The sequence below is a fragment of the Papilio machaon genome, chromosome 1, assembly GCF_912999745.1.
Source record: "Papilio machaon chromosome 1, ilPapMach1.1, whole genome shotgun sequence".
Classification (NCBI taxonomy): domain Eukaryota; kingdom Metazoa; phylum Arthropoda; class Insecta; order Lepidoptera; family Papilionidae; genus Papilio; species Papilio machaon.
Genome location: NC_059986.1, coordinates 2306272 through 2327392, shown reverse-complemented (window position 1 = coordinate 2327392; position 21121 = coordinate 2306272). Strand labels below are relative to the sequence as shown.

Below are 21121 nucleotides of genomic sequence, written 5' to 3'. Positions count from 1 at the left end.
CGTATGAGTTCTTCCAGACTATGTTCTACATCTGTGCCAAATTTCATTAAAATTCGTTCAGCCGTTTCGGAGATACCTACTAATAACCTTCTAACAAATATCCATCCATCGCATTTATAATATTAGTAAGATAAATAAACGACGATTTTTTACAAGCCATACGATCATTTATGCTGAATAGTATAGTGCATACTTATATGTTATTATATGTTTTAAATTATGCGTTGTACATTGTAATATCACTGTTAATTAATTTTCACTGTCAATTGGTTGACAATATATTTTGAAATCATCTTCATAATTTTTAAATTTAAATGATCAACAAATTAATTGTTCAATATTAGCTTTATTCTTTTATCACCCAACATTCTTGCAAGACACATTTACGTAAACACCAAAAATGTTAGTCACTTGTCAATTTGCATAAATATTATCATTTAAATTGTAATATTTGACAGCCCTGATATAGGGCTTAAGGGCTGACCGGCGTGGCGAGGCGCGGGAAGGCCCCGACCAATATAAAGTAATTGATCCGTCAAGCGTTGGGCCCGCGGCGGACCACACAACGCTCCCCGCTATAAACACGCTATTTTGCGATATTACCCCACTAGTAAACATAAATATAGTGCAGAGGTGTATACGTAAATTGGCCTTATTATACATAGAAATGATTTACTAGACTACCTATCGACTTAAATGGTAACAAGAAAAAGATTACTTTAACACTAAAATATGCAAACGAATGAGAACCTTCTCTCTTTGAAAGTCAGTCAATTTTTAAAGTATAAGGAAAAAACTATATTGTCGTTATGTCGGTTGAGTGTAAAAAAGGTTGCTTACTACCTAAATGGAAAACATTCCAAAGAATAAATCTAGAAAAGATATCTAATATTATGGTCAGCTGAATGTGTGACTTGTTGAAAAGAAACACATTTTAATATAATTAAGACGGGCTTACGCGCCCACGCTCGACACAATTCATTTTATACAGCCTTTAGCACCCGTAAGGTTAAAATGATACAACCTTATGCCTGCCATAGAGGCTAATGTATCCCATTTTATTTTAAAACAACTTATGGTGAGATAACTTAAAAAATATCGTAGCACATTGAGATTTTCAGGTTCCTAAATCATAAACATTTAGTATTAATGACAATTACTACTTTATTATTGTACAATCTAGAAAAAAAAAATTGGCTACTTAAAAGAACATGTTACTTAAGATAGAATTGAACCTTCGTCACGCAAAGTACCACCCAACGATATAAACGAACATTTGCGGTATTTCCGATTATCGAAATTCATTAATCGAGAGTCCGTAAACTCATCTGATCGTATTAGCATAAATATCAACTTTATCTGCGTCGGGGACCGAAATTAGGTGGGCATTAATTGTTCTTGTGACCGAGTAAAAAAGGAATTCCTGACACTAATTTGGGGCCCAGCAATTATATCAAGAGTGACCCTTACTTCGAATTCGAATATGTGGCTTATCGAATTCATCGCTAATATTCAATTGTTAGTTAATTTATACAAATGGTATCGAAGTTATTTCGAAATTATCGAATCATCAATCGCTTTCTCAAAGTTCTATGGCATTAAAGCCGGATGATATCTTAAAGTAAACTTGAAAATGGTAGTGACAACATCTCACTTTTGAGCGTGTGAATCTTTGTCTTCGGTGCGGTGAAAAAAAAAGATGGCCGCCATTGATGAAACGTATCGAACTGTGAGAGCGGGCGCCACTGTATCCATTTTATGATGATATTTAACTTTTTTTTATGTTTCTGTAGACGATGTATTAGTTAAGTACCGAAGATTACTTTACTCTTTGAATTTTTTACATAAAATACGATACAGTTTATACGATAATTTTATTTCAAATATCCAGTAGGTACATTATAACATAAGAGAAAAAGAAATTCTAAGCAATACAAAAACTACACTTTGCTTTCTGAAAACAAAATTCTTTAAAATGTAAAAAAACAGAGCATACACCTATTGTTATAAATTTCAGTGAAGACGTCATAACAATGTAACCCTTAACATTTCACCTAAAAATAACCGGTTTAACAAAAAGCACAAAAGCGCTTCACAGCGCTAATCTGATAAGCGGTCGTATAATGTAACATTTTGTGCTAATGAAACAATAGCGCTTTAGGAAATGCCTTTCAAATATTACCGATATCGGTAACTATACGTTTGTTTGAAAAGACACCGCTTATCATTTTACTGCGCGCTAACTAACTTAACTTTTGAATGCAATTTTAAACTAAAAAGATGTTATACAAATTTGTTTCTTAGGAAACGTTAATGTATCGCGGGAGTATATTAGGAACGTGCAAAATAAACATCTTTTGTTATATCAAAAAAGTGAAAATCTTTTTATTTTTATAATTTATTCTAAACTATTGAGTAAGGAACAATATTTTTTTGTAATTACCATCTGGTTTTGAACACACACCTGTTAAATGGCATTTTATTACGTCATAAACACGTCAATCTTCTTAATTTCAAAACAAATCTATGCTAAATTTATGAATATCATAAAAATAATAATATTTTACTATAACTGCAGCTGCCTGTTGTAAATAGATAATTCCGTACAATAAATCGAGTTTCTCCACATTAAACTAGCTTCTTTACATAATGATTATTAGCTCAAATGATCAAATGTAATATTTAGAGGTTATACAATATTTTCCTCTAAATAAGACAATTGTGTTGTTGTTTTTTTTTTATATTGAAAAAGTTAGCGCTTGACCACAATCTCACCCGATGAAGTGAAGATGTGGTCTTAAGATGGTACGCGCTAGCATTGTAGGTGCCTTTGCCTTTGTTATTATAGACTAGCTTTTGCCCGAGACTCCGTCCGCTCGGAATAAAAAAAAATCTTAGTAGCCTGTGTGTTCTTCCAGACTATGTTCTCCATCTATACAAAATTTCAGTAAGATCCGTTATGCAGTTCTGGAGATACATTGTAAAAAACATCCATCCATTCATCCATTCGCGTTTATAATATTAGTAAGATTATGAAATCAGATGACAAACAACTAATTTAATTTGTCGTTTATTCTCACTAGAAGTTGTTGCTTCATCTTAGACCGTTACTTACCAAATCAATTCCAACCGTTTCGCGACGAAACCTGTATCATTAAGTAGGAAGTTACAAGTACTACAAGTTGTTTAAAACTTGTTAAAAATACAAAAATCAGATGTGAACGTTCAAGCGAGAATCAAACCGTTACCTTTTTATTGCGCATAGTAAAAGTTAAGTCATAAAATTTACAGCGCGGGTTACCATTGTGGTACATTTCTACTGAATACCAGAATTCAAGTTTGTACTTGTTTCGGTCAAATAAACAATAGACTGCGATAAACACGCTTATCAGTGTACTTTTGTTCGACCACACCATTGACCCATATGGTCAAAGGATGGCTATTTCTAGGAAAGCTCACTTTGTGCTAGTCACGAGTCGCAAATTCCGCTAAACCTCTAATTCAATTTGTTTGCAAAACAACAGATAATCCTTTTTATTGCCCCACGTTTTTATTGCAGTTGTAATTTTGGCGCGCTCACTTTTTGCCAATCATTGTTCAGTAGTAACCATTTATTTTCTGGTTACACATTTAAAAAACTAAAAAGCCTTTCACTCTTGTTTAGGAATAATAAAAAATACCAGAAAGTTAGTAGAAGTCTCTTAAGAAAAGCTTTGACAAGTTTCCTTGTTGGTTTTTACCAAACGTTAATATTCCTAATGAAAGTTTATTCTAATATATTTTCTAAAAACTACACTATACTCTTCTAAGTTCCAATTACATAATTAGAAATGCCAGTACAATTTGATGTTATAAACGTAGACGCTTATGACTTCGAACATCCATGTTTTATTTCATTCATTAACACTGCGTGTGAAAGGGATAGTTGAGAGTGAAATAAATTAAAACATCACCCACGGTGCGTTCATTAGCCACGTGTGAGTCCGGCCACTCTTTCACGCCGTAAACGAAACCCGCTGTTAAACGTAACCATAATAAAACCAGCAATCATTACTTACTTTTGTTTACACTTAATTAGAAACCATTTGATTATTTTCTAATAGTCTTACAGTTTAATTAAGCTGTATTAATACTAATATATCATTTCATTTCTACTTTTATTTATGTGTACCTCTATAATCCAAAACGATATCTCGGCCATGACTTCAAAAACTTTGAACATTTTCAAAAAAAACTTTTTTTTTTCAGTAATCACAAATATAAAGTTTAAGAAGCACCAAAAACATTAAAGTGCTAAGCAAGTGAGATCTCTTAAATATTTCACGCTTAATTAATAATTTTTGGAAAAAAAAAAGTTGCTCAGACTTATTTTAAAAAAGGAGTACGGTTCTTGACCATTTTCCCATGTCATTGAGTGAATATAAGACTATATTTCAAGTTATTTTGTTGCATTATAACGGCGATATCCTGTCCATTGATTGTCAAAAATTAGGAATTTCGGCAATTACGTCTCACCTCCCACGTGAACAGATAAAAAAATCTCGCACCAGGCGCATCCAAATTTTCTTAAAAGACCCGACACGGCTTTCATTGCGTGTGGTACAAGTTATAAAACAAGAGCGTGACATTTTCATGTAACCTAATTTTTCACATTTGATATTTCGTAATTGTATTTTAAAAGACTTTTAGCAGTTTAACGACAAAACAACACTTATGCATACTGTATACATTATAAGACCTCACTTAGGTTTCATTGTTATTCGTTATTAAATATTGAAAATCAATATAACATATTATGTGTCTCTTGAAAGAGTTAATTACCCTTTATAATTAAAAGTGTAGTATTGAACCTCAACATGGTAGTTATATCATAAGATCAATTCCCTCTGTCATTTTGTGACATAGACCATGACGGAGCGAACAATTTTTTTCTTATTTTTCCCTTTGTTCCCTTTGTGCGAGACTAGCGCCGGCACGAAAGGTACCTTAAAAGGTGTTCTAAGGCGTATCTCCACGTAATGGGCGTCGGTTACATATTTATTTCGTGTTGTGCATTCTTGTCTTGACGTAAATAAATTAATATGTTAGACTGTTGTTATGAAATTTCGCGCTCTCATGGTGGCAAGGAGGCAGACCCTATACCAAGCCAGTATGTACATAATTTAAAAAGGGACTGTTTTGTTTGAATAATAAGATACTTGAACTGTTTAAAATATTTTATTATTGTTGTTTTTTTGTTAAGAAAAATATTAAATATTTTTATAAAAAATAAAATAAAATAAAATAACATTTAATCCTTCCCGCCATTACAACGCAATAAAAAACTAACATATTACAAAATAATTATAAATACATAAAACAGAATAAAATTAAAATTACACTAGCATAAAGAAACATTTATAATTAACGTTGCAATGCTGACCGGATAGGGTCCTCCCTCAGCTTTGTATGCTGGGTGCTCCTCTCTGGAACACTCAGCGCTGATCTTCCGCGATCTTTTATGGACTTGTAATTTTATACATTTTTTGACGGCCAGTTTTTTAATTATTTTTTATTCTCTCTTATTTAAATAATACCAAACTAAGTGTATTTCTTACCACCAACGTAGTTTCGACCTGACGACCATGTATCTATGAATGAAATACTTTATTGACACTAATTCCTATAATGGGCGAAATGGGAGAGTTGTGAATGAAACACCAGAAAGAACAATGGTCCAGGAAATGGCTCTGCTTGGCTTGTTACCGACTTTGGCGCCACTTTGATTGCATAATACAGTTGTAGACGGACTTTACCTAACTGTTACTGATAACGATTCTGATACCTGAATTCCTTAAACTAGTTATAAGTATAGTTTTTAAAAGGTTAACGAGTCGCATTTTATTGCACTTGATTCTTAATTTATGTGAACAGAAGAAGCAATCCCTTTAAAGTGATAGATCCTCAGTTTTCTGTATTGTGGTTTGGAAATTCCCTAAAAACATAAAGGAACAGCCAAGAAATTATAGTTAATTAAATTAACAATAATTTCAAAAGTTCATTCTCAATGTAAAAAAAACTTCGTAATGTCACAGAATTTTTCAATACATATTTCATGCGACCAAGATTTAATCTCTCATTTTAAGATAAACGATCAAGTAGCCTCGTTCGAAACGAAAATATTTAAATTGCCATCAGCTGACGAAACGGAGTCTTATCGAATGTAAAGTTTATCATCAGAATCGGCGGGTCCGCGGCGAATGGCGGGTGACCGGCGGCGGTCGACTCGCGAACGAAATTAAATCGGACGGGTCTTTGGGATCGATGAAATATTTTCACATGGAACGGTGATTGCAAAATGTGTTGGCAAAAATTACAAAATGAATTGGCTCATTCAGGATTTGAACAAATGTAACCCTTTTTTTTTTTCAATTTTATTTCTTATATTAATTTACTTATTTTCATTACAACTTTCTTGACAACATAATGTGTTATGATTATTTAAGTAAATAAAATTGAAAATTTATGCTACATAAAATGAACTGCGAACTAAAGCAATACTGGCACTCTTTATTTCGTCTTTTATCCTACATTTATACTAGATACTAAATGATAGGATATTTCACTACCCTTTTGAAATACGTGACAAAACTGATCTTTACTAGATTTATTTATCCACAATTATCGGACATATTCGATGCATAAAACATTGATACGATCAAATTTAAAATTCCAAACAAAATACACGTACATAAAAATTACTCTATGATTTGTATCAGTGTGGAGACCATAAATAAAGTTAACACCACATGCACTAGATCTTTTAATTAACGTTTCTCTCATACATTCGATTCTGTTTTTTTTTTTTTTTTTTAATTTATAATGTTCAGTAGGTCCGCGATTAACTCGAAGCGTGTTCGCGTGTTATACTCATGCCTGCACCTCCACTTGATTCTTATCATTTTCGAATGAATGCAAAAAAAGTTTCAATGTGAATGAATGCAATGGGTAATAACAAAAACTTACTCACTTACTTAACACTCTTTACTTGTAAAAAGTATAAGTATTTATGCACAAACAGACCTTTAAGGTTCATTTAGACATAAGGTGGAATCGTACGAATAATCCGCGGCAGTCGCTTCAGACACAAACGTGTGGGAAATACATACGTTTGTCTCGTTCTGTAGCGACTGCGGAGCTTTTCGCACGATTCTGGCTTATGTCTAAATGAACCTTTACAACTATAACTCATACTAAAGATATACATTATGTAATAATTAAACAAAAACAAACACATGACAAGTTAAAGAGGCACTTTAAGATATTTATTCTTTATAATAAACAACTCGTACATTTAACACTTAAAACAAAAACCGTTTAATGTAAATCTCTTTATTGTAAACAGTACGTACTTTCAGGGAATTTTAACCTGTCCAGTCTGTCAATCCAACCTATGTCACCAATGAAAAAAGCTATACAAAACCGTTTGGCGTAATATACAAAAAGTTAGCGTTTAAAAGACGATCGTAATATTTTACTTTGTCTTAAAAGTGACAAAGAAACTATAAGTTCCCTTTTAAGTTCCCTTATTGACAACTCTGAGTACGTCAGTTGATTGTGTATTCTCAATTAAAAATATATCGCCAGTCAGTTCACGTTCCGAGTTTTATTAATTCAAGAGGAACTTAATCCCTAGGGAACTTAGTGGTCACGGTTGTCCATTGCAGACAGATGACGACGAGACATAAATGGAAAACGTCAAACTACTTTTTATTTTGAAGATTTACTGAAGCATTTACTAACTGACGTTGCATTCGCTACAATCCCAGTGATAGAAAATGGCGATTATATTGATAATGTCTATTCGGATCCTGTCCTAAATATTTCCTTACTATGACTTATGTAACTGCTGTAATGCGCATTATTTTTAATTCATAATAAGCACTAATTTGTTATTTAATACCACAAAAACAATTATACGATTCCTTTATTAGCTAGATTGTCTTTTGTTTTGTCAAGAGCGATTCTAGTGAAATCAACTTATGGTCTTGAAATCTCATAAAATTTAGCATCGTTACTGGGATACGGATACGTTAGGATATAGATTCTATAATAACTCGACAGAATCCCTAGTCGGAATCTATCTTACCAGGGTTAATTGGATTTAGCCAAATTCAATAATGAAATGATAGGAGCTAAATTCCAGTGACTTTGAAAATTAGTAAGCAGTTTATTTATTGTTATTTATACATATAATGTCATCTTATTACACATTACACGCTTGTAGGTTATAACTTAAGACAAACTAGAATGGTAAAGTCACCGCGGGGTGCCTGCAAAGAAATGTGTTGAAAGCGAAACTTCGCTATGTGTTAAATAAAACATTGATGTTGTCATGCATAATTGATTTAAAAGATACAATGGTCTTGCACGGCCTCGGATTTTGTAGCCCAACGTATTTTTGCAGTGATACAAAAAGTTTTTACATTAAGATTAGGACAAAATGTTACAACATTCATAAAACAAAATACACAGAATCATTAATCAGTTATATAAAAAATATTTTATCAATCTTACTCTATTGGCGACGCTCATCTTGTTGCAAGAAAAGAACGGAAAGAAAGCAAGAAGAAAGAATAAAAAATCAAACAATGTTTTATAGCTTTATGTTTGGTGATTTAAAAAATCTCCCACGTTCATTTCAATAAATTAAAACACGATAAATTTATTTAAAGATATGTTTGCTTTTGATCAACGTGTTAATAACTGAACTATGTTGAGAAAATTACGTTAATTAAAAACGATTGCTTAAATAAAGACGTTTAATGTAACAATAATTAATTTGCTTTTAGCGAGTAAACATTCTAAAAGTAATGTAAACTGATATCGCTTTAAACAAATCTTTAGCAGTTAAAATAGCTAACAACATATACAAATAATTTAACTTTATTCATATTTATTTAATTAATAATACGTTTGTTTGTTTTGATAATAATCAATAGAATTCGATTTGTTAATTTTATCACTGCTAAATGTTTTACACAATGACAATGTTGTTTTATCTATTGTTAATTTATATAAGGACATACAAATGGATGTAAAAATATGTGAACAAGGTTTTTTATTTCGGTTTCTTCATGACGAAATTAACGTAAGTTTATTTGATTTCGTCAACATTCTTTATGGGAATTATTTCTCAGCGGGTATTGAAGCACAGAAATATATCTAAAGCTGTTTTTTAATTCGATATTAATTTAAACATTATCTTTTATATTTTCAAATTGAACTTCAAAATTAAAACCATGTTTAGCACTTATAAATTACTAGCTTTTACCCGCGACTCCGTCCGCGCGGAATAAAAAATAGAAAACGGGTAAAAATTATCCTATGTCCGTTTCCTGGTTCTAAGCTACCTGCTCACCAATTTTCAGTCAAATCGATTCAGCCGTTCTTGAGTTATAAATAGTATAACTAACACGACTGTCTTTTATATATATAAAGATATTATCTTTTATATTTTCAACTTGAACTTCAAAATTAAGACCATGTTTAGCACTTATAAATTATTTTTATGAGCTTTAATTATATTTTACATAACTCAATATTTATATAACAGTTGTGAACCGTTTCACACTATTAATACATTTCAAATTGTAATTAGTTAAATGATCCAGAATTCAATCCAGTTTATTATAATAGGATACAAGTTAAAGCGGTACACAACATTCAAACTATGAGCTTAATAGAATCAAGTTCTGATGACTCAACCCGTCCTTCGAGCTTCGTATAAAGAGATTAAAATTATTAACGCAACTACACGAGACCTCGGACCAGCCGAACGTCATTCCTGATTATCAACGGGCTTCAAAACGGAGCCTTTTCGGCCAGTCTTAATTAAATAATGAAAACCATCGACTTTTGCTTTTAAAGCTCGCTCGCTAGATCATTTCGATTTCGGCAATAAAATAAAAAAAAAACATGCTATCGAACATATTCGTTTTTTTTAATATTTATAATCTGTTAAAGAGTTATATGTATATACAAAAGTCTTACTGATACATTTTCTTTTCATTTCCATAAATTTCTTAATTTTTAATTTTTTCTGTGTTTTAAATGGCAGATAATATTCGTACTTAATCTTTAAAAACGTATATCCGAGGTAAACCTTCATTGTTCAACTCGAATCATACGCGCTGAAGATCACGAAAGGAAAAACGTAACTGTAATTTCTGTCACGAACAAATATTTGACCGTTTATAGATTCTTGCGCTTTTGTGTGAATCTCAAATGAACACATTCACCATTCAAGAGGCAGGTAAGTGAGCGAATGTGCGTAAAGTACACTTTTTTTTAGTAAAGTGCTTATCCAAATAATTGGCAGGATTCGCTCTGGCGAGGGTTGATATAATCTCTTTTGAAACGCACCCGGCTTGCGTCCCGATTTTACTCCTTTGTTTTGCTGTATTTCGATTTAATAACATTGTAATATCCTTGATTCTAAACAAATTGAACGAATAAAATCTCGAATTCTCTCGTATTGTAATTGTTAAATCAGAGAACAGAATATGCTTTTAAACTATACCTGATACCTTCTAGAAGATTTTAACTGAAATTAAAGTCGTTTGGGGTTAATTTTTTATAATCTTTAGTATTTAAGAATAGTTGTTAAGAAAGCGAATCTGTTAAAAAATTTACATTTTTATATTTTTTTGTTTATCGAAACATTTGGTTCTATTTTGAAATTCTCATAAATGCTTATTCAACCCTCTCAAAGAAATATTAAAGTGGACGGGATTTTACGATTGAGCAACTTTTCAATAATAACTCAATGTCTGCACAAGTATCGACTACCGAAAAAATAGCAATGTGTGAGGTTGTAGAGGCCCCTAATTATCTATAGCTGTGTTATTTCAACTGTTAAACTTTTGTCAATTTATTCTAAATAGTTGTTGAAGAATGATCGTTTTGTTTTCTAATCCGTAGAGTTACTTGTTAATATATAAAAGTTTTTAATCTTCCCATTAAGTATCCTTTTAAGGGTTAAATCTATTGAATGTTTGGAAAATTGCGCGTCTCCTTTTATGTTATTTTGCAACTAAATAACTCTGAAGATAATACTAATTGTTAATATTCTTTCAATATTTGTGGGTGGTAGTGATACTTTCCCTTTCTTTTGTTACAACAAAGGAAATAAGAAGAGAGAAATACTAGAAATGAAATAGCATTTTATAAAAACAAACTTCTAGCATAATTAGCTCTTATACTTTTCAAATATAAATGAAAAGGCGAATTCTATTCCAATATAACTATTAAATAATTACTTCTTCTTTGGCTTAGTTAACCTATCTGTTGACCATTTAACTGCTGGTATCATAACAGTCATCTAAAAAGTAAAGAAATTTTCCACAAAAGTATTCTTAACTTTGAAAGGCAGTCAACATAGTATCAGAGTTATCGATCCATATGATGTGATACGCTTAATATCGCATTATTTTACATAATTAATTATTCGATGCGAGCTCAACAGACAGACGGACAAAACGAAGAGCAAAGTATTTTACGTCTTCATGCGTCATATCAACGTGCTCATCGGTTAAAGGGAACATAAATAATGCGTCTCGACGTACGATTTCCGTCCGATACTGCAGTATCGGCAGCCGCCTCTTGTTTGATAATGTTACTTTCATCTAATGAACTTCTACTGTTTTTGGTACTTAATTGATTAAAGGTTTTATTAAGTATTGAGAACCTTACTTTTTTATTAGTTACTAGCTGTCGCCCGCGACTCCGTCCGCGCGCAGTTAAAAAAAAATGAAAAATAGATGTTGGCTGATTCTCAGACCTCATGCTCACAAAATTTCATGAGAATCGGTCAAGCCGTTTCGGAGGAGTACGGTGACGAAAACTGTGACACGAGAATTTTATATATTAGATGGAGGATGAAAATGTTTTTTTTACACTGGCAGCCAATTCAGGCTTCGCAAGATCGGATATTTTTTTATAAAACTTATGACAATATTAAATATAGTGTTGTTACTTTTTTATCATGCTAATGGTGTGAATTGATAAACAGAAGTTGACAAGAAAAAGAATAGGATGGGAAAGAATTTAAATCATAAGAGAGACACTGTTCTTAACTGTGGGTCGAGGACGAATATTTGTAAAAATCACCTTCGTATCGTCATCGTTAATTCTCGTATTAATTACGACAGAATTAACGATGGTGGCGTAAGTACATTTTTGGTGTATTTTACGCCCAGGGCGCGGCTCAAAATTTAATAAAAAATGTTCGATGACGATACGATGGCTATGATGGCAACTAAATTAATATTAAAATAAATAAAAATATGTTACCAATTGCGGATTAAATAAATTAAATTGAACAGATGGAGTTGAAATATTGCTCGTATACCATCAAGAATGTAGAAAGTTAAACGACCAGACAAAGAAACCAAAACAAGCAAAGGACGTAAGAAAAACGGACAGTTTAAGTTACGGTATATTTTATCTTCATATTAAACCTTTAAGGTAGACTTTAATACACTATTTATTTGGTGAACAATAAAACGTTTACCTTTTCAAGTAAGACTTATTAATATTAACCTGTTATTATTCATTCAAAAACAAAATTCAATTAAAGGGATCGTAATGAAAAAAATGTTCCTAATGAATTAAAAATACTGTCCACAAATAAAGAAAAAAAAACTTGTATTAAATTTAACAGCGGACCTGAGGATTACATTAGGCAATAAAAGGCTTTGTTTAATAGCCAGTAATTGGTTGGGATAACATAATTTTTATTGGCATTGTCTCGGCTAGCTCTCGACGACCTTTACTAATGTAACTCGATTTTCGATTAATTTTTTAATGCGACGAATCACAACTCTAAAATCAACTTTTGTCATAGGATGGACTGAATACCTCGAATTTTATGTTTCTACTTAATAATTTGTTATATTATAATATGTTGTGTTCCTGTAAGCAATTGAAATTTTTATTCGTTTCGTATACTCCAGTGAATTTAGTTGAAAAATGTACATCTAGATTCTTTGTAATATATTAAAGCTTATATTTTATATCACCTGAATGATTCTGAACATACATTAAATTAAAAAAAAAAACGAAGTTAATACGCGACCGTATTATTAACACAAAAAAATCTTTATTCGACAAAGAATCGAGTCGGGACGATAGTAGGGGCCATCTTCGCTGCGAGGTCAATAAATAAATAAATCTCAACGCTGCCGTTTTTTAGTTTTTTACATTAATAACGTTCTCGTAATTATGTGAGTTGGCATCGAAAACAAACCGCAATTTTGTGGTGAGCCTTAATGGTTTATGGGTCAATTATAGGCGTCATAATAATTATGTAGACCCGATCTTTAGACTAGTAATACAGTCAGGCTGTGAAGTGATCATTAATTTTCTTGATATTATTAAAAGTAGAATGTCTTTTTGGGAGTCGGAATTGGTTTTATAGTAAACTAGCTATCGTCCGCGACTCCGTCCGCGCATTATAAAAACATAATAAGCAGAATATGTGTTCTTCCAGATTATGTGTATAGCCAAATATCATTGAGATCTGTTGAGCCGTTCTGGAGATACCTTCAAACAAACAAACATCCATCCATCCAAACATTCGAATTTGTAATATTAGTAGGATACTTCTTCTTCTTCTTGTTCTTCGTACTCTTCATTACTGAAGGTCGTGCTCATCTTATCTAGTAGGATACATTTGAAGAAAATTCTATCTACGTACTTGCAACTTCAACTACCACTACCATTTCAAGTATAATGCACAATAGGTGAATTACTTTTTTCTAGGACGAGATGAAAAAAGTCCTAACACCTAGTGTACATAAATCTAGATATAGTAGTTGAAAGAAAGATACAATTATGGTCTCGAATGTGACGTAATAATCAAAATGTGCTGACCTTTAAGATGAAACGCACAGCTGGCAGCTGGTAACCATTAAAGCATTAAATTCAAGCAAGAAAATATTTAGCTTATTTCGCGATGATGTTTTCCACGCGTATAAGATTTCGCGTTCTACACGAATTAAGTCGATCTTATCGGTTGTATCTTCATTCGCGCGATGCAGCTAAATAATATGAGAAATCGAATTAAACTCGACTGAATAACAGGAATTCCACCTTAAAGGTAATGCGTATTGACTTCAGAGCTGAGATTTTATTTAGGTGGATGAATATTTTAAATTAAAAATATCAAATATCTTCGTCTCAATTAACATAACATATGTGTATAAAAATGTGACAATCAGCACCATCTAGTGGAAGCTATACAAAAACAATTTAAAATAGCCGCTGTACACTGCCATCTATTAAAAAATAAATAAATTAAACAAGTTGGAACATTGAAACAACAAATTGTACCTTAATAGGTCGAACTTTTATTGGTAGATGGCGTTTGATTTATTCGGTATGATTAAATAAAGTGTTACCAAGTATCGTAAGTGAACCAATGATTTTTGAAGCGGTCAAGTTTGTCTCAACAACATTTTTAAAAATCATTGAAATTAAATATAAATTGAAATCCATACGATGTTTGTAGAATATCGGGAACTTTGGACTTATATATAAAATACTAGCTGTCGCCCGCGACGCTGTCCGCGCGACATTAAAAAATACCTTATAAGTAGCCTATGTGTTCTTGCAGGCTATGTTCTACAACCGTGCCAAAGTTGATAAAGTAATATACATCCATGCATCCATCCATCAAAACATTCGCATTTATAATATAAGTAAGAAAGTAAATAAAACCAATTGGAACTAATAGGAATTAAAACAAGACCAGTTCATAATTTAATTGCCAAATATAAATCGTATAGATTTCTTCTCCGAATAAAGTAAATTATCACAGAATAATTTAACATAACGAGTCATATACATTTCAACTCTCAAAATTTACAACTTTTTAATGACTAACATTTTCATAATAAAAAAATCGAAATAACAACATTAATCACTTAGAATATAATCATATTTTTAAATACAAACCAATATACAAGTAAAATTTAATAGAATATTATGTACGGTCGTTATTTACATGTAAAAACGTCTATGTCTTCTACACACGTATCGCATGTGACCAAACAACACTTCGCCATCTTACATCTGCATTTGGTTTTAATAGACTTCTTAGAAATAGTAAAACCTCTTCCACAGCACAAAGTGGCACAGTTGTTTCTATCCTTACAAACCCTTCCTTTAGTGCTTACACATAAATTTGGAGTACGCTGTAAGTACACCAATTTATCAAAATCCAGCATATTTTTAGTTACAGGCTGACCGATTGTGACATTAACAATTTTCTTTCTAATTGCATGATGATAATGTTTCTTCAACAAACCCATTGCAGAGTTGAAAGGCCCAAGTCTCCTCCAGCAAGTCTTTGTTGTACACGACCCAGAAAATCCGTGGCATTTGCAAACTTCCTTCAGATGTTGCTTAATAGAATTAACACCAATAAGAACATCTTGCTTTAGAATATTTGCTATTTGATCGTTACCAGTTTCTTTAAGACCGAGAAAATTTCTAATTAACCTTTTTCCATATTTAAAATCATCCCCACATCCAGCTCCTTTCCAATGGGTTGTATTATTTCTTCTTCTTAAACATGAACATCTATATAAGTCCCCGGAAGCACATCCTTTAGCAACAGCGTGAGTCAACGAAGCTGCAACTAACGCGTGGACAAATGCAGTTTCTCTATAAATTTTCTTAAATATACTTTTCTTCGCTTTTCTATTATAAAACAAAGAACAATTCCATCGATCGTATTGAAAATTTTGTTCGCACGCATCGATCGCTTGAGACCTTGCGTTTGCCAACACTATCTGTAATCCTGGATCTTTCCTGCAAATTTTTATTTGTCGCGCTGTTGAATTGAGTACTTTGCACGCGCCAGGGTATATAGTTTTAGATCTGTCATTAAAAATGGCTTCTACTGTTTTTTGCAATACTGGTTTTGTTCTGAAATAATACAATTATGATTATATTTATTAATACATATGTATATTAATCGAATGATTGGAAAATATTTCCTTGGAAATAAAGAAAAAGTAAAACGTATTGAAAATTTATTAACATATTAGCTGTCGCCCGCGACTCCGTCCGCGCGCAATTAAAAAATGGGGGTGGGGTATGAAAAATAGATGTTGGCCGATTCTCAGACCTACTCAATATGCTCACAAAATTTCATGAGAATCGGTCAAGCCGTTTCGGAGGAGTACGGTGACGAAAACTGTGACACGAGAATTCTATATATTAGATAAGAAAAGTTAAGGAATTAATTATATGAGAGCCAAATAAAAAAAAATTGATTGTTAATTTTAAAGAATCTTAACCCTAGAAGAACTCACCCTGTAACTGAGTCAAAAACAAACAGAGCCAACAATGAAAAATTTAAAAATAATAATATTAACCAGGACATGGTGATTTCATATTTAGAATACTGTGGGAGGTTTAACTAATACGATTATCACATTGTTGAATGCAGTTCTAAAATGAAGTCGCAGGTCATACTTAGCAGAAGACAATGCCGTTATCGATGACAACTTTATCGGCATATAGGTGGGTCTAGCCTTATAAGGTGTCGGCAAACCCAGACATCAGTACCCATATCTTAGTGTCAGCAAGTAAATAATGACATTGGTACAAAAGACTAGACTAACTAAAAATAATAAAAAATTAAATATAGTTTATTTCTAGATTTACAGACCTCACAAATGTTTTTTTCTTTGTTCAACGATTAAATCGTCACAGCTAAAAACACAGAAATAAAATTAAACAAATTCTAAATTAAAACTCAAAGTTTATTACAATGTTTTAACATGTCCTTGAATTTGTAAGAAGTTGACCTTTACTTAGGTAACATAAAATTTAGATTAAAATATACTAAAGTTGTGTAAATATCGTCGGGGTAGTAGTGGTAGTGACACTGGACACTAATTGTCTGTCTTGTCTCTTGGGCGTCGTGGTCTCGAAAGCTTAATTAATTATAACATTCTATATGCCGTAGTACGTAATGTATAATGAACCTATTTCGTTGGTTTATTATGTTTTTCAAGTAACATATACTCGTATTTCTCATTAAAGCAATAATTGCGCATTCAGTGTCGTTAAGTGGTCACAAAGGGATACTTACTGTGTGACTGTTTACCTTACCAGTTATAAGACTGATGGTAATTTTTTTTATAAGAGATGGGGGCAAACGAGCAGCGGGAACACCAAGGTGTTCATCGACGCCCATGGACATCTGCAATACCAGAGGAATCGCAAATGCGTTGCCGGCCTTTGAGATGGTGATACGCTCGCTTCTTGAAGGACCCTAAGTCGTACTGGTTTGGAAATACCGCCGAGGACAGACCATTCCACAACGCGGCCGTGCGCAGCAAGAAATTTCGCGAGAACCGCACTGTTGTGGAATGCCAGCCGTCCAGATGGTATGGATGGTACCTGACTGATGGTAATAGTGACTGAAAACAAATTTTATGAATTATACTAACTGTTTCTAATGTTTTTTGAGTCTGTATCATAGATGGAGTTGGTATGTTAACATACGAATGGACGATCACCTTCACTTGTATCCTAATTAAAAATTAACAAAGAGTGTAGTTTATCTTATTGAAAAATTACCATATTTATTTGATGTAAGATTATTTCATTTCAGTCAGGTAATGTTGATTGTTAATAATGTTTAAATATTCCAAAAGAAATAGTCAATCCTCTGGAATCTTCTAGCTACATTGCTTGAGGTGGCATTTGTTCCTGTGTATAGCCAGAGTGTTCATGTCAAGTTTATTTACATAGTCCGTTGTGTTTGCGAAGTCATGTCACGGAATTGAACGCTAACGCCTATCGGAAACGTGTGAGCAAACTAACTCGGATGAGTACCACGCGCCAAGGATCCATAAACTTAAACTACTATTTAATTTATTGAATAGTTACAAGCATAACTTTTTCTAGGAAGCATATTTTTTTCTAGGAAGTCAAGTAAAAGGCAGTTGAATACCTAAAAGTCATTGTTTCGATTGGCTCCAAGAGTCTGAGGCGATTGGTACCTTATCATTAAACCCCATGACCAAAAAAGGGATACTTTTTTATTTTATTTTATTATCCATTATTGCTTTAAATATGTTAGTAAGGGAGCAATGTATCTCTAACTAAATTAGCACTAAGAATGGCTATTCCTATGACCGATGCAGTAAGTATATTTTAATTTATAAAATTGCCGTATCCATTATAAAAACCTTCGTGCATTAACGTATAGCGGCGCAGATCGATAGCACACGGCGCGACGCTGCGTCCCTTTTAATCTCCTCCCAGCGCCCAGCCCGCAGCAGAAACTATGTGAGAGAATTCGTACAAAATTATCATTGTTAAAAAAGCTATAGATAAATCAAACTATTCTGATAGACATGCTGTAAAAATAAAGAGGGATCCGAAAGCAGTAGGCCAGAACTACTGACTAGGGAATACAAAATTAAAGACAATTAAAGATTTTTTTTTAAATTCAACACCTAAGCGAATCAAAATATATGATAACTACAAAAAGTTTAAATCTTACAGGATATGAGGAAATTTTAAGCTATTTGAGCGGATAAGCATTTGGTAGCACGTTGAGAGGTAACTCGTAGCCCAGTTGGCACCGCGCCGAGGGTCAATACCCTCTGGGGAGATTTGTCTGTACCAACATGATGCAGTTTGCTCAACTTTACCATCACTATTGTTGAAAATTAATCTTAACATGGTTAGAAGACAGAAATATGTCTGTTTAGAGAAATAGATATTAGTAATAATGATATAGATTTTACTTTCTTTGTGCAGTGTGCAGTGTGCTACTGACCTAGAGACAAAGAAAGTAAAATCTTTTAAAAGGTCAACCAATACAAATCAATGTTACTTATAAAATCAATGCTATTGAAGTCGATAGATAAAAGTCAAGGTATAAACTAAGACCTGAAGGGCTAGATAACTTAATCTATATATCGACGCTGGAAAGACATAAACGCTGTAACCCTTGAAATCGCGAATATGTTTTTCACACGTTAATAATTTCAACCATTATCAAACGATTATAATTTTATTATAGGTTAGCACAAACTACACAACATTGCTAAATACCGCATGCTTGTAGGCGTATCAGCTCACGAGTTATAATTTTTTGGCTCTCCTGTTAAGTTCATACTTTCGGGGTTACAGCGTTTACGCTTCCAGCTATATATATATATTCATATATATATTACTGGTAATCAAAAAATATATATAATTACCATTTTGTTACTATTTCTCAAAATAAAAAAAGTTCTTCGTTACAAGACACATCATTCATCAATCAATTAGAAGTTGAGAGTGTAAGCTGCTCGCAAGCCGAAATCGTCGATACTAGCGCATAGTCTTGAATACGATTCTACCATCCGACTAGACACTGAGACAGGCAATGCCCTCCACCCGTATAAACTGTCTCGCTAAGGTCGTGACAGGTAGCGATATAAAAAGATAAGGCAGAAAATCTTGATAACAGAAAAGATACATTATTTCCAAATGTATCTTTCTTCTATTTGAATTAGCTTATCGAAAATACAAAATAAAGCTCGTGGAAAATAAAATAAAGTTAAAAAAGTTAAAAATATCGTATGTGAAATTAATTTTAACGATGAATGAAATAACTTTAAATAGTTCAAGGAAATAACACAAGACCTAACTATGATGACGTAACAGTAGTAAGCGATTTACTGGTTACTATCAAACTTTAAGCAAAGTTACACAATTTAAAAGAGACCATAACTTCAGATAACGATCGGTTAAAGAGAAATTAAGTAAACGTTTTTTTTATAAGTATAAGCGATGAAACTAAAAAAGTTCCTAATTTTCTCAACGAAATTTGAAGCTATACTCAAAATCTACTAGTCTTCTAGTTATTAAAAAAAAATGGGACCCATCTGCAAACACTACATAAAAATACAGTCGAATTGATAACCTCCTTCTTTTTGAAGTCGGCTAAAAATGGTTAAGCTTTTTCGCAGAATATCAGTCAGTGTTGAAAGCGGGAGAATGGCTAAGTTGTCCGCTCCCCCCTACACCCCTACACAGTTTGATGTCCAGTGTACCAATTACTCTTTTCGGCAATTACGTATGATAAATGGTCGACGGCTTCACCATCAATCTTTTTAATTTAGTTACCGAAAATTGTTATACATAGATAAATAATTTAATATCTTTTGCCCACTCTATTATAAAATTAGTAATGTGACTAGCGTTGCTTAGGTAGGCTTTTTGATTGCGTCTCCGGCCAAAATAAACGGTTTTCCGGCTTTTGTTAGGCTTTTTACATTTCCCAAACGAGAGTGTTCCTATTAATACTGAGACAAAATCCTAAATAATATAGGGTGTCCGACCTTTCTACCCAAATGTTCGGCCAAACTGGCTGGTTGGTCCGGCTAGTAGGTTTGGCGTCCTGGCAACCCTAAATATGACTATAATCACATTTTAGGTTATCTATTGATTCAGCTAATTTTTGTCTTTATGCTGTATCTGAGATTCTCTAGATATTAGTGCTTGTAAATTATTTTTACGATAAACGAAAATTATTAATCCATAGCTTTTCATTGTAGTTTTTTACTATACCAAGATAAATCTGTATGATTCATAAAACTATGAGTTAAAGTTTGTTATTTACTAATAAAAGTTTTTGTGAAGATTATATACTTAGTTATGTATGTATTATATACTTTTATGTATTATATTATAGACATATTTTATTTATACATGAATTTAGTTATTTTACGTGTTACAAGTCGTAAAAATTGAAGTAACTTTACTTTGAATCTCTAAAATAAGGTATTTTACAAATACAACACGTACATTTAGAATACTTAATAGAAAGTCTTTTAAAAGCATTTTCATCTAAAAGCTTTTCTAGTATTTCAAAAGGCCGCCGCGTGAACACGCCGCGAACCTATAATGGATATCGCTGGCTGTTCAATAGCAATTCCTCTTACCATAAGTTTCCACTAGCAAAAAACATATATGAAAACATACTATTATCACCTTCATTCTCTTACAAATAAATAGAGATAGCAATATGTTTTTATACACATGTTTCAGCTGTGGAAAGTCA

The 21121-nt window shown here is 32.4% G+C and overlaps 1 protein-coding gene across 1 annotated transcript; it reads right to left on the bottom strand.

Annotated features, from left to right (window-relative positions):
- Positions 1-15038: 15038 nt before the first annotated feature.
- On the bottom strand, positions 15039-16621 carry LOC123721371 (protein Wnt-4). The gene is made up of 3 exons (XM_045679891.1): positions 16618-16621; positions 16362-16368; positions 15039-15972 (listed from the first exon to the last, which is right to left on the bottom strand). Exons 1-3 carry the CDS (start codon positions 16619-16621, stop codon positions 15039-15041), a joined length of 945 nt encoding a protein of 314 aa, XP_045535847.1.
- Between the last annotated feature and the right edge of the window lie 4500 nt (positions 16622-21121).